General features: G+C 37.2%; 1 protein-coding gene across 49 annotated transcripts in view; it reads left to right on the top strand.

The window, feature by feature from the left end:
• RIMS1 (regulating synaptic membrane exocytosis 1) overlaps nucleotides 1-27,951 on the top strand; it is a 316,584-nt gene that overhangs the window by 163,218 nt on the left and 125,415 nt on the right. For all 49 annotated transcript variants that reach the window (XM_039568325.1, XM_039568320.1, XM_039568317.1 and 46 more), the window contains 4 exons: nucleotides 19,376-19,443; nucleotides 20,180-20,290; nucleotides 22,218-22,317; nucleotides 23,747-23,870. In XM_039568325.1, the coding sequence (XP_039424259.1) occupies nucleotides 19,376-19,443; nucleotides 20,180-20,290; nucleotides 22,218-22,317; nucleotides 23,747-23,870 (403 nt within the window). The remainder of the gene's footprint in view (nucleotides 1-19,375; nucleotides 19,444-20,179; nucleotides 20,291-22,217; nucleotides 22,318-23,746; nucleotides 23,871-27,951) is intronic.

Here is a 27,951-nt window from a genome sequence, read left to right as displayed (position 1 = left end):
AATGTATGTGTGCTGTTAGAAGGCATTCCATTGAGTCTGTTCCAGTTAAATACTTCAGGGATCATTACATGTCGTTACAGGGCATTATCCCAGAGGTAGGGAATAGAGCTTTGTGTGAATATAAAATCCCACAGATTTATTCTTTGCCTTTATCATGTTTTTGAAAGTCAGAATGCTCTGCATTAAAGATTATCAGCACGTGTCACAAGAAAGGAAATGTCGTTCAGAAGCAGTTGGATACAGTCCTTGGAGTGTCTCAGGCCTGCTCCCACATCTCAGGTGGGAATTGCAGATCCTGGCACCGGTGTCCTGTCAGTTTTGGGTAGGAGTGAGATGCAGCTTTGCAGAGCAGGAAGCTCATGCTGTGCAAAGCAGTGCTCCCCAGGTGACTGTCTTTAACCCGTGTGCACTTTATACAGTTCTCAGCTGAACTGTGAGATGAGCAAAAACTTCTGCTCTGGCAGTGAATACTAATCAGTGCCATGAGCTGAGGGCTAGTGGATGCCGTGTTTCTTTCAACTCTCCAGAGTCCTGGGTCATGCAGAGGTATGATGCCAGTTCTTGCCTGTCATGCTCCAGAGTGCTCCCACAGCAAATTAGTGTAAGTTGATATCAAAATACATGGTATGCCAAGGGATCTTGTATTCTCTACAGGCTCAGATTTTACTTAAAATATAGTAAAAAAGTGATTTTCACTTTAAGATAAAATAGGACCTTACAAAGGAGCTTGCAAATACAATTTAAATAGATGTACATTCTCACAACTTTCTGGTGTTTGCTGCTTCTGCCAGTTTTTCTGTAACATGATGAACATTATGAGTGTACCCAGGTAGGTTCAGTTATCTCCCATGGGAGAGGCATTATGCATTTGCCAGTAGTGGAGTTGTCATTCTCTTCAAGCAGAGACTGTCTGGGAGAGAGCAGAACAGTCCCCTATGAATGGAACTGGAACTGAATGTTGAGGAATAAATCCAGTTGTCTTGCTGCTGGCTCTTTTCCACAGAAAGGTTGCTCTGAAATCAGTTATAAAACAAGTTGGTTAATCTGTTCCTGTTACCAAGTTTTAACTATTTTAACTGCTAAGAAACTCTTAGGGAATGACTATTCCTACAAACCACTGAAACACTTAGGAAGACATGAATTTTTGCCAGTGAGCAGTTGTCTGTTTTTCTTAAGCCAATGCCCCATTTACATTTTGACTTCTCTTCAAATATATCCTTAAAAATTCTAATCTATCAGCATCATTTCCCTTTAAAAAAAAGCTACAACAACAAATATTGATAATAATTTTAGGTATGTTGCCATCGTAACATCAGTTATCTGTGCTGTTGCGGACCTAATCTTACTTTGCCCTAGAAAATTTTTATAAGGATTAGGAACGAATATTCTGACAATGCTTGAACAACATGGTCACCGTTAAACCCTGCATTTAGATGTGTGGTTTTAGTAATTTTTTTTATTTGTCTGTATGGATGGTATATAACATTTTAAGGTAATAGAAAATGCTACTTAGTAGAGGTTCCTTTTGGAATGGTCAGTACATATGGGACTGCTGCTTTAATTTCTAGGTTTAAACCTGACATTTTTTTAGAATTAAAGGATCTGGGAGGAATCTGAATTGTAGAAGGATTTGGAAATTAAACTATGTCTACATCCACTTAGGTAGTAGGGAAAAGAAAAGGAAAGAATGTGAGTTAAATTGTCAAATTTATCCTGAAATAGAGAAACAGAATAAAACAGAGACACACAGATGTCTGTCACCCATGGCTGTATAACCTTTCAGTCACAGCCTATATAGGAATTAGTTCAGAACATGTGTTGTCTTTTGGTTTTTACTTTGTAATGGTGGAGAGTTTTTGAAGGGGGGAAAAAAGGTTGTTTTAAGGAATTTTGGTAAGGTTATGTGGCTGAATTAAATAAGCTGTAATGACATTGTCACCTTAGGTTGATTCTCCTATTTTTTCTTTAGTCTGGGTTTGAAGGTGATGCGTTTTGCTTGACTTCTCTTTTGGCAGGAAACCTCAGGTGCAGGTAGATGCCTGCAGTCTTTTCCTACAGGCTGAATTGGTTGCAGCAATTTGGTTCTGTGAGTTCAAGTCTGTACCTGAGCATGGCTATCAAAAGTGGTGCTGGCATACCACCCCTTCATACCAGCTTACTCTGTATCAGGCAGGAAAGGGACTTTGAATATGGATCTTCTGCATCCACTGTGCTGTGGGGTGTCTGTCTCTGTGGAGACAGTAACACAACAACTAGAAACACTAGTTAAAGTTGGGAACAAAAAGAATATTTTGATGCCATTGATCAATAAATTGAAAAGTCAGTTCCTGCATATTGGTCACCACTTAACTGAAAACATCTGGCTTTAGTTAGCAATTGAATAGCTGAGCAAATTGCTTGAATTAGGGTTTGTTTAAGATGACCTTTGGCTCTAAAAAAATGCTATCCAGCAGGTCTTTTATAGATACTATAAGTTAACACGTTACTTACTGCCCTTGTCATGAAGAAAAATACTCTACAAAATCTTCTTCCACACAGAGGTCAGTTAATCATCCTTTGATGTCAGAGGAAGTCCAGGAATCTGTAAATCTGACAGTGGCTGCACTGTTAGATTTGCACTGATGTTCCCTCTTGATGTCAGTAGATCGTCCTCAGTCAAGGCCAATTATCAAAATGATCTGTCTTGCTGACTTTGTTTAGTAGATAAGGTAACTAAGATAAATGCATTGCAAAGTTACTGGATCATGAAGGCTGGATAGCAAAGATCTCAGCCAGTGCACCTATGGAATTGAAGGACCAACACAGGTTTTCTAATGTGAACATTCAAGTTGTCTCTTTCCAGTTTCACTGTCACGATCATCTTCCTCAGAGGAGTCAAGAACAGTCAAGTCAATCACAGGTGGAGGAAGGGGATGTGAAATATCAGTGGCAGCACAGTACTATGCAATTGGCAGTGGAACTTGGAATGCTGGACACAAAAGCAATAAATAGCAGGGTGTTTCTTTACTGGCTCTTTCACACCTGTGTGCTTGAAGGGGTTCCTATCTTGTGCAGAAACGGTCTCCTCTCTTCCAGTCTGCTGCAAAATGGTGGGTGATGTTCCGTAAAACTCCCCTAGAGGACCTTTAGAAACAATGTGGTCAAGCCATTATTCTGGGTTGCCAGTGGGAGGCACACCACAGCCTGCTCCCAGTGTGTGCATTTACATGGTGTTAGTCAGATGGATGCTGAGTTACTTCACTTTCACTTCGAATTGATTACCTTGGATCAAGGTTTGAATTGAAAGCTGTGGAACAACGATAGTATGACATTCATTTAGCCCAAGCTAAATAAAAGACCAAACTTATTAGCTTCAGCATGTTACTCTGTTGATGTGAACCTAGTTTCTGCTTTGGTGCTTTTCAAATTTTTTTCCTAGCTGACTAGGAATATAAACAGAATATGCTCATGCCTGCAGGGGAAGGAATTTTGATGAGCGCTAGCAAGTTTGATGTGTCTCTAAGGGCAGACATTTCTTTAAGGAGCTATGTGTCTTCTTCACCAGAGTTACTTAACCTCTGATTTTTCTCAGTAGCTATGAGAAATTTCACAATTGGTACTATGTTAATCTGTAACCCCTTCTTCAGAAGGTGTGAATATATGTATTTGTACATTTATGTATAGAAGTCTTTGTCTTGTAAATGGTCAAACATTTTCTAAAGTTGTAACTATTTTGCCAAAAAATCTGAAAAAGAGCCTGAAAAACATTTAGTCTCTTCACTGGGCAATACTTAACTGAAGAGAAGATGCACTTATGCTGCTGCAAGTGTTTTAATTAGCCCAGTCTCAGCTAAACACTGCACTGCGCTGCCTATCAGAAGCAAGTATGTTTCTTCTAATGAATTTAATTCTGGATGCACAGCCAAAGACTGCTTCAAGTTTTCTGTGATCTCAGTGGAGCATTTTGTGGTCTGGAATGCTGCTAGCAGAGCAAAGGAAAGCCTTGTTTCTTCCCCATACATCCTTGATACTGGTTTTATGTGTCTAACATTTTACCAGCAGTCAAACTCCAGTCCTTTGTCCATCACTTGGGTCAAGTGGTTCTGTCAGGTTTCCACCCACTTCACAGTTCATCAGTCAATCCATAGCACTCTGATTTGGCTGGAAGGATATTGTGAGAGACTTGGTTGGAAGCTGTGCCATGGTTACATTAAACAACATCTGCTGCTCTCCCCTTGCCTGCAGATCCAGAAACCATATTGGTCAGGTGTGATTTGCCCTTGGTAAAGGTATGCAGGTGGTTCCCTTCTTGGCCTTTATGTGCTCAGGACTGCATTCCAGAACCTCATTAACCCTCTCAGTATGTAGTTTCCCAGCCCTTTTTCTTGCCCTCCTTGTAGGGGTGTGGTGCTTGGTTTGTCCAGTCGCTGTTCATCTCCCACAATAGCCAGGGTCTTTCAAAGTGGATCAGACAGGCTACAGTACAAAATGTCACATACAATACCTGATATTGTATCTAAGACTCCTGCAGTTGTATTAGAATATCTTCCCCACTGTAACTTGGCTTTGAGGTCTGGAGACTGTAACATGGATCTTTTTTGTTGTTTCTCTCATTTTCTGATTGAAATTACAACTCCAAACATGGGGTTTTCTTTACTTGAATTGCTCTTTTTCTGCTACTGAATTAAGCTTGGGGCCATTCTCTGGCTTTCCTCTTTCCAAAAAAGTGTTGTAATACTTTTAGTTTAGAGGACAGTTGCGTTTTTACCTAGGCATAAAGCTGAACGATATGTTTAATGCTTGGAATTTATCTTAAAGTTTGAATAATGGTAAACTTGCATGAGATTGAACAATCTCATGCTTTTCTAATGGTCTTAGAAAGTTTTATAAATGCAGGAGTATCATACACAGATTAAGATCTAGAACAACTATTAGTTGGAAGATTATGAAGAGCTGAAATATAGTGGTCAAGATCTAACTATCAGATGCATGGGGTAATGTGCCTCAGAAGACAGTGGCAATAAAATCATTTGCAAGATTAAAAACCTGCAGAGATTATGAAGGCAATGCTATCCTGAGCGAAGTTTGAAAGTGTGTTATAACACACTTGATGATGTATTTTTACAAGGAAAATGGAATAGTGTCCAGATTTCCAGTTAAGTTTCCTACTGTTTTGATACTGTTAATGAATGTAAAAGTAAATAGACCAACTATTAGCACTTGATTCTCAACCCGTCAGATGAGCCTTTGGGGCAGCCAGAAAGGCTCGGTGTGACTGGGGCTGAGAGGAATGAAATCCATCCTTAGGGATGTTCAGTGGATCCTGGAGTTGGTGGTATTGTTCTTTTCTGCAAAATGCCCTTGCTGACCTCAGAACATTCTTCTGTTGCTCCTCTCTTCCCTTCCTTTTGGGCAAATACTTGCAGACATCTCTGTCTTCTGAAGGTGTTAGGCTGAGCTACTTAGGCAGGACCTGGGCAGAACTCATGGCTAGGGACAGCAGTGGGTAAAATGGGCATTGAGGACTGCCTGCTGGAGGAGCAGGGAGGGGTTATCACAGAGGGGAGTGGGAGACAGTGAGAGCTTTAACAACACCATGAGATACAAATAACCTTTTAAAATGCATTTGGGAAATCAGTTCAATATTTTTTTTGCAGACACGTATGCCATGGGAATGACAGGAACTCTTGAGTCAGAAAACAAGCCCCATATAGTGCAGTCTCATTCACAAATTCTGAGGTTGTAGCAAGTGAGAGTTTTTCATCTGTTGATTTGCATTGTGACAAAATCCCCTGCCTTGTTTAGTATGTGCTGTGAGCTGAGGTGAGTGTTCAGGACCCAGGTGTGCTATGTTCTGAAAGTGATGCAAAGCCCTCAGTGCCTGCCCTGGCAGGAGAGGAGGTCATCCTTCAAGGAGTAATGCAGAAGGGTCAGGGGATGTGTTGTGGAAGCATCAGGCATTTGGCATACTTGGTCTTTTGTGTCTTTTGCAAGAAATGTTTCCGAATTTAGGAGAAAGCTGGGTACACATTCCTTGGTCAGTAGCAGATGATCACTGTCTCTTGAAAGATATATATAAAGACTGGACACTGTCCTCCTCTGAAAAACCACCTCCTAACAAGGGCATGTCCATGAGAAAAGCAGAGTTAGACAGTTGTATTTTCCTCCTGCTGATACAGTGCTATTGGGGACACTTAAAGTCAGCAGTGGCCAGGGATGTTGTCTGTGGCTTTTGCTGTTGACTGACATGTGGGAGTGTGAAAGAGAGCGTTCAGTACTTTGGGTTGGATCCAGAATTATGGGGAAACAACTAGATTTAAAGTGTATTTTCATTATTACTAATAGATCCATATATTGTTGAGTATGAAAGAGCTGTAAACTCTTATTAGCTTTATTATTTATATTTTATCTCTTCTAAGCTTCTCTTTGTATGCTTTGCTTTCTCACATCTTAGTTTCTAAACAGCAGGTTTTTTGTATTTTGGATGTCCTGCATTGTATTTTGGAAGTCCTGCAGTATGTAGATATGCTGCAGAGAAGCATCTGTTTGTACAGAGGAAGACTATCTCTGCCACAGAAATAGCTTTATTGTTGTATCATTTGGATATGATTACACTGGATGAAATACCTTAGTAAATTCTATTAGCTATAATTCTCTAATCATCTGGCTTTTGTAAATGCAGGTTCTGCTTTTTTATCTCAAACATGTAATTTGGAATACAAAATGTTACTTCCTGGGGGTTTTTATCTGGAGTATATTTTTCTTACATAAAATTATGTTTCCATGCACACATCTATTATATATATCAAAAGAATTAAATTATCCTATTAATTTGTAAAAAATGGTAAGGTTTTCTCAGGGGCCATTTATGTTTTCCATGTGCTAGAAGTAAATCTGCGGCTAGGGAAGTTTTACATAAATTAAAAGAGCCACATTTCCTTTGCACTACTGCTTCGTCTATGCAGCTGATTAAACTTGTTCAGTGCACCACTGCTGAATATAAATAATAACTGCAGCAGTAGTATTGATTACTTAGGTGCTTGAGTTTGTGTCTACTGTTGGCTTTAAAGCTCTAAGAAACTTCTTTCCTGTTCTATCCAGAGAGGAAGGAGGTTTTTTTTCCCCATCTTGTTTCCTGAGGATCGGTGATTCTGGATTCCTAAAATCATTAACTCCTTCTAAAGACTGAAACTCCTTGTCATTGCAGCGACCGTGTATGAACTGATGCAGTAATCGATGCTTGCACTACACTGCAGAGATTTGTTTTGATGACAAGAGCTCTCGTTAGCCCTGTTTGGTGTCACCGGTGTTGAATGTTTGACACTGCAGAATAATTTGGCTTAGAATCAGGACGCAAGGACCTTATGACTTCTTTTATATTGTCTCCTTCACACTGAAGTGGATTTTTGCTGGCATTACGGTTTTGCTACAGTTGCAGGCTGGATTCAGCAACCTACTAGATGCCAGTTGTGCTTTAAACACTCTTGCTGAAGCTGCTATGTTTGCTGGGTTTCTTCAGTTTCTGCTCCATACGTTGCATTCAGGGACAGGTAAATAAGGAGCTATATAGTACTGAGGTTTTACTTATATTTTTATATTTCATATTTTTAAACAAAAATTGTATCCTTTTATGAAGAGATTTATTTAACTGTGCAGTTTTAGTGGAGATGTTATATCCTCGGAATGTTAAAGTGTTAACTGTAGCATATATTCAGCTTAAAGAGGGAATAAAAAACCATTTTGCTTTTAAGTCTGTGTTTCAGTTATGTTTATAATAAGCTCGTGTCAAATATAATTTGACATTAGTGATGCTATGTGGAACGAGCTTATAAACAAAAATCTGTATTTTGAAAGTGCACGTCAAAGCATAAATGCGTTTCTGAAAAGTAATAATATTCCTATTGCATTACTGCGTTTTGGAGAAGTCAAGAATAAAGAATTTAGAAATTTACTTCAGGAAACACATGAACATTCCTATGTGTTATTTCTTTTTGGCGGAAGACAACTGACATGTCCTCAATCTCCTGAATTATTCTATTCTTAGGAGCTTTAACAAGTTCAGAAGGGAATTGATTGTGTTACTTTTCTTTTTGCATATTATTTAGGGGGAAAAATCATCAAATCCATGTACATAGAATAAAAATATGTTTCTTTAGCATAAGATACAGTTATGCTATAATAATATATGAGTTATAATAAATGTACAGTTCTGGTTATTTTGTACACTATTTCTGCATGAACATATTGATGCATTGCACTTTCTGATCAGGGAAGGACATCAGCTTTTCCCTTTTGTATTTGAAATAAATTATATATAAATAATATAAATATATAAATATTTCAGCTAAATCACTGAAGGATCACAGAGGAAAGTGAGGGGAAGGATTCACCATTGCAAGTTCCCAGGGGATTATGCAGTGTGTTGAGAATAACAAATAACTTTAAAATCCTATATCTAAGTAGTTGATAACACTGTAGATAAAAATTTATTTTGAAAAGTAGTTTTTTCACTAGAAGAATTAATCCTAAAGATGTGTGGTAGAATAAGTCATGAAAGAGGTTTTATCCTCTTGAAAATAGTGTGTTAGGTACTATATTTTAAGACATACATGTCAGCAATCTATTTAGTTTCAACAGAGTTTAGAGGAGAATTAGAGTTTACTGGGGGCAGAATATTGAGGGATGCATTGGAGAAAATGTGATTTAATAGCAGCCAAAACAGAGATGGAACAGAAACAGCAGCAGGAATATCAGGAAGACAAAATGCTGAGGTTGGGAAGAGACAATGGTCAGCCTTCGCTCTGCATGCACTTATTTAAAGGATAGGACTGGAGAAAACCTTTGGCTAAGATCAAAGCCTTGCACTCTCTCATGCTTAATAAATTCTTTATAGCTACATAAAGCAGCTAAATCCCTGTTTCTTCTTCAAGCTGTTCGCTGTGGTAGATGGCTGTAAACTGCATTCCAGAGATCTCTTGCACATCTTGGCAAAAGTAGATGAAGAAGGTGAAATAGGATTGAGAAATACAGAGCAGTGACACCCTGCGTTGCGGTGATTCAAGGCTGTGCTGGGGGCAGTGGACAAACATCAGCCTGTCTCCAGCCTTTGGAATAGCATGGAACTGGGAGATATAAAAGATGCTTTAAAATCACACTGAGCCCCACATCCCCTGGTCCAGTTTTGGTCTCTCTTAAAAAATTTTGAGACTTTTGTGTAATAGACTATAGATACATGATGGACTATTAAACCAGGCTATCTATAGCTCTCTCCATTAAATTTATATAATCTCTCCCCCATAATGACACTTCAGTATCCTAAATATTCCTCTCTGAAAATTGAACTGTGTGCTGTAAGGACAGAACCTGAGAAAATGAGCTGTCATGAAGGTCAGCTCTTATGTCAGGGTATTGATTAAGTGCAAAGATGCCCAAAAGGCAAACCATGGTGGACAGTAAAACAAAACAAAGTCCTCCTAACTAACAGCAAAACCTTAAGTTCCTCACCAGTTTGACCTTTGGACGTATTTGGTAGCAAAAGTAGGAAAGGCATGGAGTCTTGGTCTCTGGCCAGCCCTGTAACTCCCAAAGTGCAAGGGTAGTAGGTTTCCAACAGCAGCCAGGCTTGTATGCTGTCCTCTCCTGTTACCATTGTGATAGATTATATCCACCTCATCATCTTCTGCACTGCTAGGTCTCAAATGGTGGATTTCTCCCTGTTTCTACACTTGTTTGTACTGGTCTGAGTGTGGAGCCATTTCCTTGTCTACTCTGGGCCTGATCCTCTTTTTCTGGTTAGTTTTTTCTAGTTGGTCAGGATAGCTTTGAAGTCTGGTTCTGGCCTTCTATAAAAAGCCGTTTCTTTGTCCTTGGGGTCAAGTCACTTACAAATCTAATATGTTTTTGTTTTATTACATAGAACAGTAGTGTGAGTGTTGACTATTACTATATTCCAGACAAACATTACAGACCCTGCTTAATGAATACTTCAGGGGGTATTTGTTCCCAATTTTAGCCAAACATGATCAGAATATATTTAGAATATATTCTAAATAGGTTTTCACCTTACACTAGACACTTTTTCTGGGCTCTTAACATGGCATGCTCATAAACAAAACTCCTGCTCAACTGAATGCATTTGACATCTGCTGATAGAGCCGAATAGTAGCAGATTCTTTCCATAGTATTTGAGATTGGCAACTACTTGGTACTAGATACTAAGTAGTAGGGACTAAAGAGTAGCAGAATTATCTCAGTTGTGTTTGCATACTTTGCTGTTTGCATCATATTTTGCATTTCTAATTTTGTCTTGTGTGCTTCCTGGTACTTGATCACTCTAAGTTATACACTCAAAGGGAACTTTCCATTGATTCTTCCAGGAAATGAAACCTTTATGATTTAGTTGGTCAGTCTTTGCCTGCATTTCTCCTTCTTCTGAATTGGGCTGGTTTTGCTTTTAATGTTGGCATTACTTCTTAAATGCTTCTGTGACTGCTGGACTCCTGTTATTCTTGTGGCTGTTCCTTATTTTCTCTAAGGTTGGAGTGTTTTGGTTTGGTTATTTGGCATTGGAATTTTTTTAGGTTTTGTTTTTTTTGTAGAAAGGTTTTTGGCTTTTTTTCTGCTTGACTTTATTCCCTTTTCAAAGATCACAAAATTTGTTCATGTTCACATTCTTAACTATTTCCTCTCGACTGGTGGGAAGCAAAGCTCCAAAGATCCTTTGCTCATTGTTTTACTAGTGTCAGTGATCTCTCAGAGTGGACTCCAAAGATTCTCCCCTCTGAACTGGAGAAACAAAACCTCTTATTATCTTCTAATGCAGCATAATTGAGGATTCTCATGAATGATAGTTAAAAACCCCAAAACAAACAGAAAAAACAAACAAACAAAACAACAAAAAAAGCCACAAAGACAGACCAAATAAACAAGAAACTAAAAAAAATCCCTCATCAGACTTAATCTTCCTAATTTGGTCTTCTGGAATATGACCCCATCATGGTACTGCTGAAGTGCTTTTCTCTTTAATTAGAGAATTTCATCTGCTGTATTTCCTTCTACAGTCCTGAAGATAGAACAACCAGGAGTCTTTTTTTTCCCCATCCTCAGACTTTCTTTTTCATTAGATTGTTAATTATCTCCCCCAGTTCTCATGAAGATGAAATTATAACTTTGATTATGAAATATGATCTTGTTATTTTTCAAGTATCTTGTGCAGGTTTGCATGATGGACTCTGTGTGTGTGCTTTGGACAACAGAAAGGCTCACTGTCTCTCTCCCTTTCCCTGGTACTGTGGATAATGGGAAGCTTTGCTGTCACTTGCTGCTGTTTTCTTCTGGGTGTTTTCTTCTGTATCTGAGCAGAAATGCCTTTCTTCTTTGCACACGGTAGTAGAAAATGTGTGTTCAAATAAGTTTCTCTGGGCATTGCCTGTTTTGGTTACCTTATTTGCAGTGTGTGCTACCAGGGCTCTGAAGCCTTACTGGGCATTGTATTCTTGAGACTTCTAATGTGTGGGCTGCTGTTTTACAGCCTTACATTTTTTTTCCTGTTTTCTTCATCCTGTAAATGAAGAAGTTAAAATTTCTAGCTATTGGCAGTATAGAAACACTCTAGGGTTTGAGGAGAGTTTATTTTCAGATTTGATTTTCAATTATAGTTTGTTAATAAATCAGTTTTTAACAAATACTAAAAAAAAAAACTTAAGATTTTTAAAACCCTCAGAGGAAAAATACCAAAGGAGACCAAGATGGAAGTATTACCTTTTTTTGCAATCAACTCCTACTCAATTGGTTTAATATGCACAAGAGATAGGGAAAAAAACCCAAATTAACCCACAGTAAAAAAATGTGTTATGCTGAAGAACAGCATGGTGTATTTGAAGTGCTGGGAATTTTTTCAGAACAGAAGAAAAAATATTAAGAACTGTTCAGGTTTTTAGTGGACTAGATAGCTATGTGTAGATATGTATCCAAAATTAGGGGACGATGTGACTTTTTGAGATAATTTGCTATGCATTTTTCAAATTTCATTATATGCTGAACAAAAATATTATCAAGAAATCATGTCAAAACTAAAGGTCTTAATTATATGAAACAGGAACTCAATGAAACTGTTGAGACAAGTTAGTGTCAATATTAAATAGCAATAATAAATTTATTCAGAGAAGCTCTAAATTTCCAGAAGAAGATCTCCTTCCATCCATCTACAAAATTAGATTCCACTCAAGAGAGTGATCCCAGTCAGCAAAATCAGAGATGACAATGAGACAGCAAAATTTTCTTTAAATTCTTAAATGCCACAGTATCAAAATCAAAATGTTTGATTTTGTTGATTTTAAGTTCCTAGTGCTAACCATTTTTCTGGTATCCTCAAGAAAATATTTTTAATTAACTTTGTAAAATAACTTTCAGATTGATGGGAGTTCATGCATCTTGCTTAATATTTTACGTCTCTGTCACACTTTGTGATGACCCTACAGAATATGCTTTTGAGGACCATCCCTCTGTGAATCACACATATTCTTGGACTCACATGCTTGCAGTAAGACTTAAACATCCTCAGAATAGCAGTTTAGATGGTCTCTGAGATAAAAAAAAGAATCTAGCTGAAAAGGGGTTGATGAACTTTTGAAGACTCTTGGTATTTGAGTGAAGTTACCAAATAATGTTGGCTCAGGGAGTTCATGAGAAGATTCCCTAGAGATTCAGGAAACTTAGAACAGCTTCCTTGTTATGTCCCTTGTGGCTATGTTAAAAAATTTAGGAATACTCAAAAATCCTCAGTTTGTTACTTGACTAGATAGGTTGTCATTTTTGGCTTTAAGCTTCCATTGGCAAGATTAGTAATCCTTGCTTTCAGTAATTTATAAAGCCTTGAAACAACACTGAAATAATTCAGGTAGGAAGTCCATTTTCTGAAACATAGAAATGGGCCCAGTTGTTTTTGTGTTGGAAGGTCTTCTGCAAGTATGGCTTTTGAGAAACCTTCAACCATCAATGAACACAAGTGCAATACTTCGTTATAAAAATGTATGTCTCTAAACTGTACACCTAGTTAAAAGAAAATCACAATCTATATAATAAAAAGTCTTTGTTCAATAAATACCTGGATAACAAATCCATACTATGTTTTAAACAGTTCACAGAAAATTCACCTTATGCCCAGATAAAAAAAAAAAGAATCCACAGAAAGAGTTTTTCATAATCAGCAACTGACAAATCATTCCTTTACAAAATCAAAAATAATTGTGAATTTGCAAACTCTTGTAAAGGAACACTGTTGCCATGGTAGCTAGGGGAGGAGTCAAATGGATTTTCACTAGGTTCTAGCTTAATGTTGGCATTCTTAACTATCTAGTTAATATTTCATAAGTTCACTATGTCCTTGCCTAATTATTTATTTCTTGTTTGCAAATATCAATCAGCATTGCTTTGCTTACAATGTAACTACCACTTTAAGAAAGATTTTTAAACTAAGGGGTTTGTTTCACAATAAAATGCTGAAGTGTTCATTTTGTATGAGAAAGAGTATGAAATGTCCTTATCTTCTGGATGCAAATGTAAGGAATAACCATTTATTTTCAGTTTGTATTGAATAAGCCCAAGTTGTCAGTTATCTAAATCTTAAAGCCTAGTGCTTGATAAAGCTCTGTAGATCCTCTTCCAATGTTTTTTTGTTACTCAGAAATTTAATTAAGATAAAGAAAAGCAATTTTATATCTCATCATTAAATGAAAATACCTAAGTAAATACTGAATTGAGGGAGCAATTTAAGAGGCTAGTTCTAGCTTTGGGAGTTATGTGCCACATCTGTATCTGAAATAGGAGTATTGTATATATAAGTTGTTACTTCTAAGGAGTACTAGTCTTTATTTTAACTTTGGAGTCTTACAGTATGTTCATATTCAGTGCTTAGGACATTTGCCAGCAGGGAACTAAAATCTGATGCAATTATGTATTTTCAGTATGAAAGAAAACCTAAGTTTCACCACCTTCTGGTGCATTCTTCCCACAAGCTGCACGAGCCAGCCTGTCCTGGAACTGTGTAGATGGTAAAACACAGATCTTGTCCTGCAAGGATTTAAGTTCTTAACTGTAATCCACATCTGAAGTGGATTGGTTGGAGACTAAGTGATAATGAACATATTTGTGAAGTTTTCTGTGTAAATAGGCAATAGGTAGCTTTTGAGTTATTTGCTTGCCACATGAATGTGAGGGTTGTTTGCCAAGGCAGGGTACTCATGTATTCTTTTTATGTGGTTAGTTAGCAGCTTGAACTAGAATGGTTTAAGAATATGTTGTTTATACACTGAATTATTTTTCTGATAAAATGATGGAACTTTTTTCCTGGGTGTAGAAGTACTTCCCTGCTTAACGATAGGATGTACCACATTTGTAACAGCAGCTCACCAGAGAGAGTGTCCAAGCAGCCAGGGATCAGGTTAGGAAAGCTAAAGCCCTGATAGAATTAAATCTGGCTGGCAACATCAAGGGCAACAAGGAAAATGGCTATAGGTGTGTCAGTAATAAAACGACGACTAGAGAAAATGTGGGCCCTCTCCAGACGGTAACAGGAGGCCTGGTTACCTGGGATATGGCGAACGCTGGGGTACTGAATTACTTTTTCCCTCAGTCTTCACTGACAAGGGCTCCAGCCACACTGCCCAGGCTGCCAGAGGCAAAGGCAGGAATTGGGAGAACGAGAAGCTGCCTGCTGCAGCAGATCAGGTTTGAGACCATCTAAGGAACATGGAGGTGAACAAGTCCATGGGGCCTGATGAGATGCATCTGCCACTTCTGAGGAAACTGGTAGATGAAGTGGCTAAGCCACTATCCATCGTATTTGTGAAGTTGTGACAGTCTGGTAAGGTTCCCACTGCCTGGAAAAGTGGAAACATAACCCTCATTTTTAAAAATAAAAAAAAGGGAGATGTTGGGAACTACAGGCCAGTCAGTCTGATCTTTGTGCCCAGCAAGCTCATAGAGCAGATGATCCTGGAAACTGTGCTAAGGCACATGGAAAATAAGGGTGACAGGTGATTGGTGGCAGCCAACATGGCTTCACTAAAGGCAAATAATGCCTGACAAATTTGGTTACCTTCTACAATGAGGTTACAGTGTAAAGGAAGAGTGACATCAGCTGGACTTGCGCAAAGAGTTTGATGCTGTCCCATATGGCATCCTTGCCTCTAAACTGGGGAGACGTGGATTTGATCAAGGGACCCCAAGTGCAGACTGGGTGGAGAATGGATTGAGAGCAGCCCTGAGGAGAACTTGGGAGGTGTTTGTGGATGAAAAGCTCAACACGAGCTGGCACCTTGTAGCCCAGAAAGCCAAATACATCCTGGGCTGTCTCAAAAGCAGTGTGGCCAGCAGGTTGAGGAAGGTGATTCTGCCCCTCTGCTCCACTGTGGTGAGACATCACATGGAGTGCTGCATCCAGGTCTGGGATCCCAACATGTGAAGGACATGGACCTGCTGGAGTGAGTCCAGAGAAAGGCTGTGAGGATGGTCAGAGGATGGAAGCATTTCTCCTGTGAAGACCGGCTGAGAGAGTTGGGGTTGTTCATACTGGAGAAGGCTCTGGTGAGACCTTCTAGTAGCTCTTTACTACCTAAAGGAGGACCACAAAAAACCTGCAGAAGGACTTTTTACAAGAGATTATAGTGATAGGACACAGGAGAATGGCTTCAAACTAGATAAGATACTAGGAGTAACTTCTTGACTGTGAATGTGGTGAGGTGCTGGAACAGGTTGCCCAGAGAGGTTGTGGATGTCTCATCCCTGGCAGTGTTCAAAGCCAGTTTGGATAGGGCTTGGAGCAACCTGGTCTAGTGGAAGGTGTGGTTGGAACTAAATGATCTCTAAGCTCCCTTCCAACCCAAACCATTCTGTGATTCTATGGATTAATTAGAGAGACGTAGTCTGACTATTCAGTTTGCAGAGGAATTTTAGATGTAGCCTCTGAAAAATATTTGTCTAAGTTTCTTAGTTAACTGATAGAACTGCTGTATGAATTAGCAGCTGTATGCTAATGTGTCAATTAAGTGCCTAACATGGACTGACTGACTCTTATCATTAAATTCTGATTCTTGTCTTAAGTAACTGCTGCAAATCCAGTGCACGTGGATTTGAGCAAATCACTGAAGCACATTCTTTGCAGAATTTCAGTAGTCTCTGAATACTGTCTGGATGGATTTGGGAAAATATCTCGGGGTATTTTATCTCCAGTATTCAAGACTCTTTGGAAATCAGCATGACACAATAACAGGCCCTCTCATATTTGGTGCTTGTTTTGGCTTCGCAAGACAGACAAGGCTGTTGTTTCCAGCACTTCTCAGCTCTTCAGGATCTCACTTGAAATCACAGTTCCGAGCATTAGCTTTTTGTATGGATAGTGCTGCTGAAGACAAAGTATTTTTGAGAAAATGGATTTTTGGTGGCATGAGTTTAGCTTTCCCTTTATTTTGAAAGCATACATATTGTGGATACAAAACCAATAAGAATTTATTAAGAGTTTTACTCCCCATCTTGGATTTTGATTGAAGGCTGCAAAAGACTTCTCATGGAAAAAGCTCGACACATTTGTGTCTTGTAATTTATTATTGTATTCATGTGCATCCAAGAGTAAAGTAATTGAGCAGCAGCATGTTATTAGGAAAAGCACTTCATTGTTGTCAGGATACAACTTTTCAATTATTCCCTTAGGAAAAAAGGTTTTGCAAATACTTACTCTGTTTCACTCAGTTGATCCTAAGGAATTCATACATTAAAACTGCAGATGCATTTTTAATAATATGTTTTAGAAATACATCAGTGGGGTTTTTTTGGAGAAAATCTGAAATTTTGAAGCTGTGCTCTTAGTAAGTTTTTGCATGGTTTTTACTTATGCCTGGATCTCTATGATGCTAGTGCAGTGAAGCTATTTTGTGCAATTAAACAGAGAGTTTGGGGGTGTGGCAGTGCAAGAATGGCATAAATAGGCATTAGGCAAAGAAGCAGCAGTGGCATAGGATGATCAAGGAGAAATTATTTTTAAAGGTACAACAGAGTACTGAACTGCGGATGTCCCTAGTGTCAGTGTTGCTAGCATGAAGTATTTTTTAAACTCATTTGGGGAGTGTCTTCATTTGTGTCTTAACTTTTGTGTTCTACTTGATGAGTGTTTATGAATAGATTAACTGGTATTTTCCATTGTGTAACTTCTTTTATAGTTGTAAATTCTCCCAGAAGTTTGCGTGCCAGTGGTCTGTTAAAATTCATACTGAATTTTAATGTGAATTTCAAAATTAAGTCCTTTTTAAAGAATGTGTGCTTTTCTCTCCCCAATTCGTGCATTTTTGGGCTTTTAAAATATTCACCAAATTGTAGACTTACCACTTTCAGTGACTTTCAGTCAAGATGTTTGATTTGATAGCTACATTTACAGCTTCTGAGCATATCATTAGTGTTCCAGCTCAGTAGAGCTGCATTTGCAGTGCAGTTCTTGCCCTCAGCTTCTGAGAGCAGAGGGTGAGAAAATTGGTGTCGTGGCCAACTGCTGTGGATGTAGCCGATGGCTTGGAATTTAGCAAAGCATGGGACAGACAGAAGGGGGGAAAGGCACAGACACCTAAAGGTTTAGGTGTGGGAAGGAGGGTGCAGGAATGTAGCTTAGTATCAAAGGATTTGAGGTTAAGGAGGGATTAAAATACAGAACCTTCGGAAAGGACACCAAAGCCAGAAGCAGAAGTAGACAGAAGATGGACAACAGAAAAACATGGTCAGGGAAGAAAAGGCAGCAAAGGGTAGGCAGATGGTGAGAATAGGAAAATCAGCAGGTTAGCCAAGACAGAAGATGTATGAGAGGATCTTGCTACAGCAGGAACTTGGAGAAGCATGCTAGGGGCACGAATTAAATGGTCATGTATATGCAGTAACCAGGTGGAAGACCAGCAAGGAAATTGGGGCCAAGAAGCTGAATCTAGGAAGGAAGACAGGAAAAGAAGGCAGGGAACAGTGGAGATGAGCAGAAATGTGTTTGAGCACTTGGATACATTCGTCTGCATGCTGGAACTGACAGTTATTCCCTCCTGAACAGTTCTCTACTGCTGAGCATTAAATAGCTGTGAAAGAAGATGAAGTGTGTTGTGTTTTGTTGGTGGCAGGTCAGCCCACACAGCAGAGAGTTGATTTTGGTGTTACTGTTGGGTCCATTACTGAAAGTTGGAGAGCTCTGTACCATAGATTTGAGCTGATTGCCAGCACTGCAGGTGTCAGTGGAATTTGTGGGCTTGTTGTTCTTGTTGTAATTCTGAAGTTTATAAAGGCACAAGGAAGGATGCTAAAAATAAAACTGAAAGATCTTTAGTGTGATTTAATGTGTTTTCCAAACTTGCAGAACTGCAGTAGCTAATGAAACCGCAAACTGCCTCATGTGGTTATGCATATGATAGTAATATGCTGTTTAAAAATAAACTTGTGCATATGATCATGTAGATGGTAAGCTATTGAAGATTTTATGAGTTACAGAGAATGGTACAACTTGTATTTCATATTCGACATCTAAATATTTGTAGAGAAAGAATAAAAAAGAATTTCTTCCTGTAAAGGTATCTTTTTTTCCCTTGCATGCTTTGTTTGGGCTTCTATTAGATCACTACTCTTACTAGAACACAGGCATCTAACAATAGTATTGTAGAGATCTGTTTTATAAAGTAAGATATTGAAGATGTATTGCCTAAAGTGCCCTCCTTGTCCTGATAGGCTGATGGCTTCCAGACCACTGTAATTCATGGGCTTAATCTTGATGTACACAGCATATAAGTTTGTCCCAAGTGAAAGAGAAGATTGCAGCCTTGTACCTGCTGTTGGTACTATTTGCTGTATTTGTGTGGCTGTTCTCTCTGGTACTCTGTTACCAGCTCCTGTGCCTCTCCATCTGTACGGTACCTGTTGTCACAGCATTGATCTTTGCAGATTCTAGAGCGTGGTTGACTGTTCTGTCCTTAACTGTAGCTAAGTGCTTATTTTGTGGAGTATTCCCTCTCATGTCATCATTAGCTATAGTCCTGTGTGTTTATTATGGAGATGGTGGGGAGGAGGAGGGCTGTGAATGTGATGCTTTGGGGTCCATTCTTGGACTGGGCAAAGGTAAAAATAGTGCGCACAACCAATTCTAAGGTGCAATTCATGAAAAAGCAGAGGTCCAAATAAACGCATTATTTTAGTGATTTCATTTTTATATTAATACGCTACATTGTTTTAAAATTGAGATATTGATTTGAACCATAATAAAGGTTTTGCATTTGCTTCATCTAACTATTGCACTTTAAAATTCATGCATGCAGAAGTAATCATTCATACATCTTTCTCTGTTTGAGAGATTACACATTTCTTTCTATTCATATTCTTCCAGGTGACTTGGATTATTACTGGCTGGATCCTGCCACGTGGCACAGCAGGGAGACGTCCCCTATTAGTTCGGTAAGAAATAGAAAAATAGAGGTTCATAAGTATGAGTTAAAATGTTTGCTAATTATTTCAGTTCAGAATAGATATTTGGCTGTAAAAAATATTCTACACACATCATTAAAAATTTCTTTTAGAGGACCATGGAAATGGAAATCAGAAAGTTTTATCAAAATGCATATTTGTAAAATTGAGTGAATCTTAACTTGAATTTAATTCCTTTATAGACGTGACACTTAATTTCACTATGAACCACAAAAAAAAGCACTTGTGAGTGTGATGCTGCTCTGGGAAAGATTAGTGATTTTTTTTTAAGACTTGGAGTTGAAAAGTATAATTTTGATTTTGTTATATAATGAACCCTCATATGATAGGCCTGCATAACAGGTATTATTCTAAAGAACAGAACTTCTGAATGCACTTTTCAGAGTTGTGTAATTTAAAAGTAAGTATTTAATTTTATTACCTAAGGTGTGTTTAAAATGTTTAATTGTATTGAAGTTTGAAATGCATTGTAATTCTATCTGTAGACTTAATGCTGAGATGCTCTTACAAGAGGCCTAAATGTTTAATGTAGCCAGGGTCCAACAGCTACAATAATAGAAAGCTCAGGTGCAATATGCAACACATCTGAAGGATGTTTGTGTCTACTGTGACATGATGATACAGTAATTTTATTGGTTTATACATGTGCATCTAAATACTGGGAGATGGCCACACTTCTTTAATTCCAATGCTTGTTTTTCAACAGCATCCTGTAACGTGGCAGCCTTCCAAAGAGGGAGATCGCTTAATTGGGCGTGTTATTCTTAACAAGAGAACAACCATGCCTAAAGAATCAGGTGCATTGCTAGGGCTAAAAGTAAGTATTACATGATTTATGTTCTAAATGAAAGGAAGTTCCACTGACCTTAGACATAGAGGTCTAATGCATTAAATCAGAGGACTCTCCAATCACATGGTCTTTTGACAAAAAAATGTATTCCTCTCTTTTAGTAAATTTTGAAAGTTATACAGATAAATTATGACTATAAATACATTTACTCCTTCTATACAGTCTTCAGTCATCCATGACAAAGGGGCTGAACTGTTTTGACTGTCTGCAAGATATATACTGCACATGGCAATACACTAATGGAGTACTGCCTTTTCTAGCTCTACTGTTTGCAATTTAGTCAAGTAATTCATCTTATAATCCACATACTTAAATGTCATCTGGATGCAAATGCTCACAAGGTTAGTGTTCAAAAGCCACACAGCCATTTGAAAACAGAATTTTTTTAGGAAGAAACTAAATATTTACACAAAAACTTGAAAAAACCCCTCTTAAATCATAGTAGAGGTTATATTAAATGTAATACTAGTTCATCCAGCACCCTGAAATTGAGATATTGGCAACACTGTCCAATTGATTTAAATCCCTAATTTACATTTGTAGCAGACTTTTAGGTTCATGTGTCTAAATTGCCAGAGCACTGAAAAGAGAGAGAGTGCTGTTTCTGAAGCTAGCGGGGAATACGGTGGACCACTTCAAGCATTTCCCTCTCCGTGTATGTTTTTAAATCTATGGAGCAACAAAGATGACTGAGAGAATTTAATTTGGGTGTCCTTCCTTCTCCACTGAGAACAGAAGCAATGCAAAATCTGAAATATTCCCACCTTGAAGTGAGATAGTGTGGCATGGTAATACAAAAGATGAAAATAGCTTCACTCTTCTAAATGTTTAGTAGTCTATAGCACAAAGCTGATCTTTGCTGCCAGCAAACAATTCTGTTTGAATATGTGAGAAAAAAAGGTTGGTCCTAGTAGGAAATGTAGATTGTAGAGTTGTAGACTTTCTCTTTGATTTTTCAAGTTTCAGTTGTACGTAATACAAGCTAAGGCTCTCACTGATAAATTTTACACATTATCATGTGATGATATTGTTGGCAGATAGGCTTTTGGACCTTTTTTTGATATTAAAGCTCCTGCTATCTATTGTGATTGCAACTAATGGCACACTAATCCCTAATGAACCATCATTCTACTGTTCCATTTTATTATAAAACTCCACGGTGTTCCTGACCAACAAAAAAACCCCCCAAATCCCTCACCTGACTGGAGAGAGTAAGATAGTTAAAGGGAGTAGTAAGTCAGAAAGACTACATTTTCTTAGTATTTTATTTAAAATCTGGTCTCTTGAGGGAACTTGGTTTTTTTCCTGATGTTCCTGATCTCTGTAGCATGGAGTCATCTTCAAAAACAGATCTGTTCAGTTCTGTTTAACAAAAGCCAGAGGTTGCTGGTTTGTCCTGTCATGTTCTTGGATGAGAGTGCCTGTGTTTTAGCAGTATCAACATTCCTGTGAGCTTGCTGCCCATATTTAATAGTAGTGTATTTGCTGAGTTTTCAGTTGATGTACCAACTGCATTTTGCGATTTCATACACTTGAACTGATGTGCACTTGCAATTTAAATTTGAGTACATGACAGACAATTATTTGTAAAAAGTGCATTTGCCAGGTTATTTATTAAAAATTGTTCTTTCTGCAACAAATGTAGATACTTACCAAACTGCATAAGGTTGATTAGTCAAACACAGTAAAAGGAATATCAGTTTTAATCATTCTGTGTCAGCTTTACTTCTTTTTGTCTTTAAGCCTCTCTAAAACCCAAATCGACAATAGATTTGTCTATGCACATTTCAGGTGGAATTTTTAAAATTATGTGAAAACTGGTTAGTCATTATATTTGTGTTCAATGCAATGTCTGGTTTGTGGCTTGGGGACTCACAAATTTGTGATTAACCAGGTTGTTGGAGGAAAAATGACAGAATTAGGACGACTCGGTGCCTTCATTACCAAAGTGAAGAAAGGTAGCTTGGCTGATGTGGTGGGGCATCTCAGAGCAGGTAAATCAATCAGTTGCATATAAAATATATTGTCTTCTAGTAATGGCCTATTGAATGCAGCCTTTAATTTATATCAACATTTGTCATGGGATATGGTAATATTTTTTAAGTACAGAACAATAATGTTATTATGAAATGCCATGGTTGCCTATGTTTCTAGTTTATTATGAACTCCAATTGCTTGGATGTATGAGCAAAACAAAAGACACTCCTGAGGAATTCTGGTATCAGGACTGAGTCTCACTGGTAAATTTTAGTTTCATAGATCAGGAGCTACTTATTACACTCTACAGAAGCAATGCAAACATTTTTTTTAAAACTGATGGTGGCAAACAAAATTCACATCACTAAATGATGATACACTGCATACACAGTGGATTTTATTAGTGTTCCTTTTAGTGTTAACTGTTACAAATGAAAATGGAAAACAAGCCCAAAAACTGGTCCTAAATATGTAATTTCTATTAGATGTATATATTGCACTTACAAATGAATGGCTGTGCTAATGGCACTTTCCAAGCCTCTAAATGAAGTGAGAATTATGCACAGCATTTGGTTTTCAAAGTCACTTCTTAATGGTTTATATTTTACCATAGCTCTAAGCAACTACTTTCCAAGTGTTGTCTTAGCAAATCAGAGTACCTAGGTAGTGCCATAAGAACCCAGAAGCTCCAAAGCCAATGTGTATGGCTTTAGGATAATTGTGTGAAGCAGATAGTAATAAAGAAGTAGAAAGGATGATGAGTCTCTAACAATATTCTAGTTTTTTTGGCATTTTTAATTTTTTCTTTCTTATCAAGTCAATACACATGGGGTTGATAGCACCAGCTATTATAGTTGTTTATAGATTTAAAACGCAGATTATATAATTACAGAAAATAAATTTGTCTCCACTGATCTTAAACTATTTGGGCTGAAATCCTAATTTTCTATTTCTGGTCTAGGTTTGTTTGAGGCTTTTTAATGAAAGCTATTTTTAATTTCTAAAAGTAGTTTTAGAACCAAAATTATTTCCCAGAAAAAATCCATTGTTTTGCTCGTTTCCAATGAGTGAAAGTCTGTTCATCTTGTTGTATGGGACTAGAACACACTAAAAAGGCATGGATGAGTCCTTGCTTTTAGCAAAAACCACTTTTATCCTTACAAAAAATGTCCAAAATTTGGGTAGTTGATAACACTTCGAGTAATTGCACAAACTTCATACATTTTAGTAATGGCAAATATGAAATCTTGCATGAGGAACAGAACATCCCTGTGCAAGAGTAAGCACTGGGAGCCAACCAGCTAGAAAGCAGCTTGGCAGGAAGTGTCTGAAGGTTTCAGTACAGCTCTTTCATGATTTAAAATAATTTTTATGTTACTTGATAATACAAATTTCATTGCTTGTAGAAGAATATGAAAGTGAGATAAACTTCTCTTTAAATTCAAGGGGATGAAGTTCTAGAATGGAATGGTAAACCCTTGCCTGGAGCTACAAATGAAGAAGTTTACAACATTATTTTAGAATCAAAATCAGAACCTCAAGTTGAAATTATTGTTTCAAGGCCTATTGGGTAAGGCTAAAGACTTGCTTCTTAAGCATAGCTATTATTTCTGCTAATGGGAATTTTAAAGGGACTGTTTGTGAGTTAATTATTTTTTATTGCTTAATAAAGGGATACGATTCACTTTCTATTATTGACATTCTGTATAGTCCATTTTCTTCTCTACCATTTACAATCTTGTGCCTTTGCAGTGACGTATATGTATAAGTGTTGTTTTCTGTGTGGTCAAAGTACTGTAAAGGTTTTTGCCAAGCAGCAAAGGGAAATTGGTGGATTAGGTATACCTGTGCATGAGAAACTTCTGGTTTTCATGCTTTCAGCCTACTAGATCAGAATAACTTATAAAGGTCTCCATGAGTGGAGGGAAGCATTGCAGGACTCTAATAAGTCAATGCTAATAGGATTTTAAACAGGCCTTCTTTAAAGAGCTAAAAAAGGAAACACAAAACTTGTAATTGAAAAGACTCTATTTACCCTTAAATGATGGTTATTGAAGTCAAATGTGGAAGCAAAAAGTTTATTCAAAAATTAGCATTAATGTGTTATGTTTATAACTATTTTTATTTATTATGAACCCAGGTTTGGGGTTTTGTGACAACAATTCTTGTATTCTCAATTTCCCAAATAAACCTTATAAAGAAAATAAAATCTGTTCAAATTGATAAAATTAGGGAGATTGGCCCTGCATTATTCATAGTAGTTTTAGTGATACCAGGAATGTTTTGAGCTAAGTCATACAGCACTGAATATGAATAATTTATTGTAAATTCACATTTACCTTACGAAACAGAGCCACATGATTAACAATAAAAGTGATTCTTTTGAATTTGCTATTTTCATCTTATAATTTTAGCTTGTCTGAAATATGATACTTTTTCAGTTTTAGAAACAAAAAACTATTTGTTTTCTTTCTGACTAAAATATTCCTCTTTTACATTGTGATTATTGATTTTGTCTGTACTATGTGAGTGTAGCTATATTTTGCAAATAAGTTTTGCCTTTTTAATGGCAATCTCTATTAAAAGTACTTAAATAAAATTGACATTAATAGGTAATTCCACCTATCACTTTGACCTCTTAATGGAAAATGAAAGTTTGATGCAATAATGGTGGCTGTTATAACCTAAAATTACCATCCGATGAAGACTGTGGGGGAGTAGAAGCTTTATTTTGCATTTTTTAGTCAGATAGATTAAGAGATATTCTTAAAAGAAAATTGCAAATTCAGTCGTACGTCTTTGTTATTGAGAATAGCATGCCTTAAGGAGATTTTTGGAAGTCTAGTGTTTAAATCAGCAAAAAAGAAATATATTGATACCAAGCACGACTTGGACTCCACATCTCAGGTGAAGAAACACAGAAATGGATTTGTACAACTGTACAACTGATGTAAGAGGAAAGTGCTAGATTAGCATTTTAAACAATGGACTTTAGATATATTTATTGCTGTCAATATAATTACAAATGTTGTGTGCCCTTAACTTCTAAGATAACTTCAGTATTAAACCAAATATATTCTTTTAGTTTACAAATTTGATAAATCTATTAGTTTAGAGAAGTTAAGTACAAGGTAACTGCGTTCCAGTGACACATTCCTGAAGAAAAACTGAGAAAATACCACCCTTTTTTTGAAGTGTGTTCAAAGTCAAAGAATGTTCCTGAATCTGAGCAGTGGATTTTACACTAGAATAGTGCACCCAGAAGTAGTACCAATAAAATGTAAAGTTTTGCTTTGGATGACCCGTGCATATTTTTTCAATACATAGGCAGAAATAGAGCACATCAGGTTTTGCTTTTATTTTGAGGTAAATGGAGTCTTGGCATGGAGGTTTTTACAAAATAGAACAGCATTATTCTTGTAGAGTTATGTCTCAATAGATTTTTAAAAATTTCTTTTCTTTTGCTTGTTTTTTAGGGATTTTATGAGAACAAATAAATATCTCTAGAGCATAGAACTTTGGAATTTAAAGACCGTTCCCTTTTATCCTGCAGTAATGAGTCAAAGTCCAGTTGCTTTATATCAGATTGGTATTTACCTGTCTGTCATCTGAAAATAACCAAAAGTTTCAGACATTGTACAACAGAGGAAATCCTGGTAGTAGTTATCAAAAGAAAGAGCATGCTGCACATGATTTTCTTTTTCCTTTTTTTTTCTTTTTTCTTAATAATTATGATATATCTAAATTGTGTTGCATAATGGAAGATGGTTTGCTTACATTAACAGATTACTTTGATTTTGTCCATAGCTTCACTTTGTCTTGTTTTCCAAACTGTATGATAGTTTCAAATTCATGACAGGGAATTTAATTTCATCCCATCCAGCAAATCTAGTATGGCAAAGTTTGGTGGGTGCTTTAGGTGCTGACTAAGCAAAATTGAAGTTGCTTGATACAGCATTAAGTGATAATCCATTACAACTAAAATTCCTGTGAGGGAATAAGTTCCCGAAAGGCCTGAAAATGGTATTTCATCTGCATAATTTAAGTGTTTTCATCTTTCAGTATTAATAATGCAGATAATGTACCAGCACTTTTAATGGTCTTGATTTAAAAATTCCTAGCATATTAGGTCTAAAAAGCCCAAATATGACATGGTTTGCCTTAAGTGAATAATGGAAGGACTGTAAGTCCACAAATTAGACTGCCCACAAATTAGACTGCCAGTTACAAAATTGTGGTCTAAACAATTTGCTCAATCTTGTAAATTTGGATTTCTGTGTCTACCAGCAAATGTAATTTTAAGTAATGGATAATTTAGGATGTTTATTAGAGAAAAATGTGAAGCACATAACACTATTAGCAGCTAAAGGCATAATAACATAATAATAAATAGTATAACCGCACTAGTACTGTGGAAACTCCATAGAAACTAATTGACACTAATTCTAATGGCTGCAACACAAGGTGGATAAGGAACATATAAAAAGTAAAATTAATGGGTTGGCTATCTCAATATGAGGGGAAGAATTACCTATGAATATGCATACAATGTGAGAGGTGATTAACATAGGACACCACAGAAAATCCTCTGGCAGTATGCTTTCTGGAGAAGAAACGTGGCATGGTAACTAACTCACCATCTCTTGTGTGCTCTGTGGGATAGTGCAGGTAAAACAAATGTTTTTTCATTTGTCTCTGTTTTCTTTGTCAGATGCTAGCTGTCTTTGCTGAGATTTCCACAGATAATGCTGCCAAAGCCGTTGTTTTTCTGATATGATTCAGTTCCTCTGTGCAGGGACTGGTACTGTGCTCTAGGTCCTGGCAAGGAGATTGAACCTCCATCATAAACCAGGCAGTGCTGAACTCCAGAGAGCTGCCCAAGTAATGTAATTAGTGCAAACTGCAGATTGATCTACAGGGTCTGATGGGAAGGAATGGTTTTGAAAATAGCAGGATGAGCACCGGGGAGAGGTACTCAGAAACTCTTTAGAAACTCTGTGGGGTATAGAAGATGATACATCTGTTCCAGAACAAGCTAAAAGGTGTAGGTTACAACCACATTTGAATTTGTTTTGTCTTCAGTGATCAACCTCTTGACTATATCCCTCAGGGAAATTATAGCTGTTCCTGTGCAAAATAGTGATTCTCACAGACCATATATCTGCACAGAGTAGTTTCAACCTAAGGTAGAGTTTGGTCTAGCTTATGTATTCATTGAGGTGTGGAAGGATCAGACACAAGATAATCATATGTAATATCATGTAAGACCACAAAGTACCTTTGTCTTCCAAGGTAGAGATAGAAAGACAAAGTTTGAAGTTGGTAGCTCTTTACTGGATGTGTGTCTGACACTACTTTTCTCAAGTTCATATTGCTCCAAAAGGGGAGTAAAATTTTGTTACTGTATTAGATAAGCAGTTTTGCAACTTTTCACTTTGTTTTTCTTTGACTAGTCTAATTTTGAATATTTTAAGTCATGAGCTGTTATTTCTTTTAGAGAGCTTTTTTGTAAATCATATGTCAATATTTTCTGCAGTGCAAAATTAAAAGCAGACTAGATATGACTAGTTTTCTTACATAAAAGGTTTTAGATTATAGTTTCCTTTTAGAATGTTCATTCTCTAATTAAAATGCCAACCTTTAATCCTCTT

This window comes from Corvus cornix, chromosome 3 (assembly GCF_000738735.6).
Source record: "Corvus cornix cornix isolate S_Up_H32 chromosome 3, ASM73873v5, whole genome shotgun sequence".
Classification (NCBI taxonomy): domain Eukaryota; kingdom Metazoa; phylum Chordata; class Aves; order Passeriformes; family Corvidae; genus Corvus; species Corvus cornix.
The sequence above is the reverse complement of the archived record's forward strand: the minus strand, read 5'-3'. Positions and strand labels throughout refer to the sequence as shown.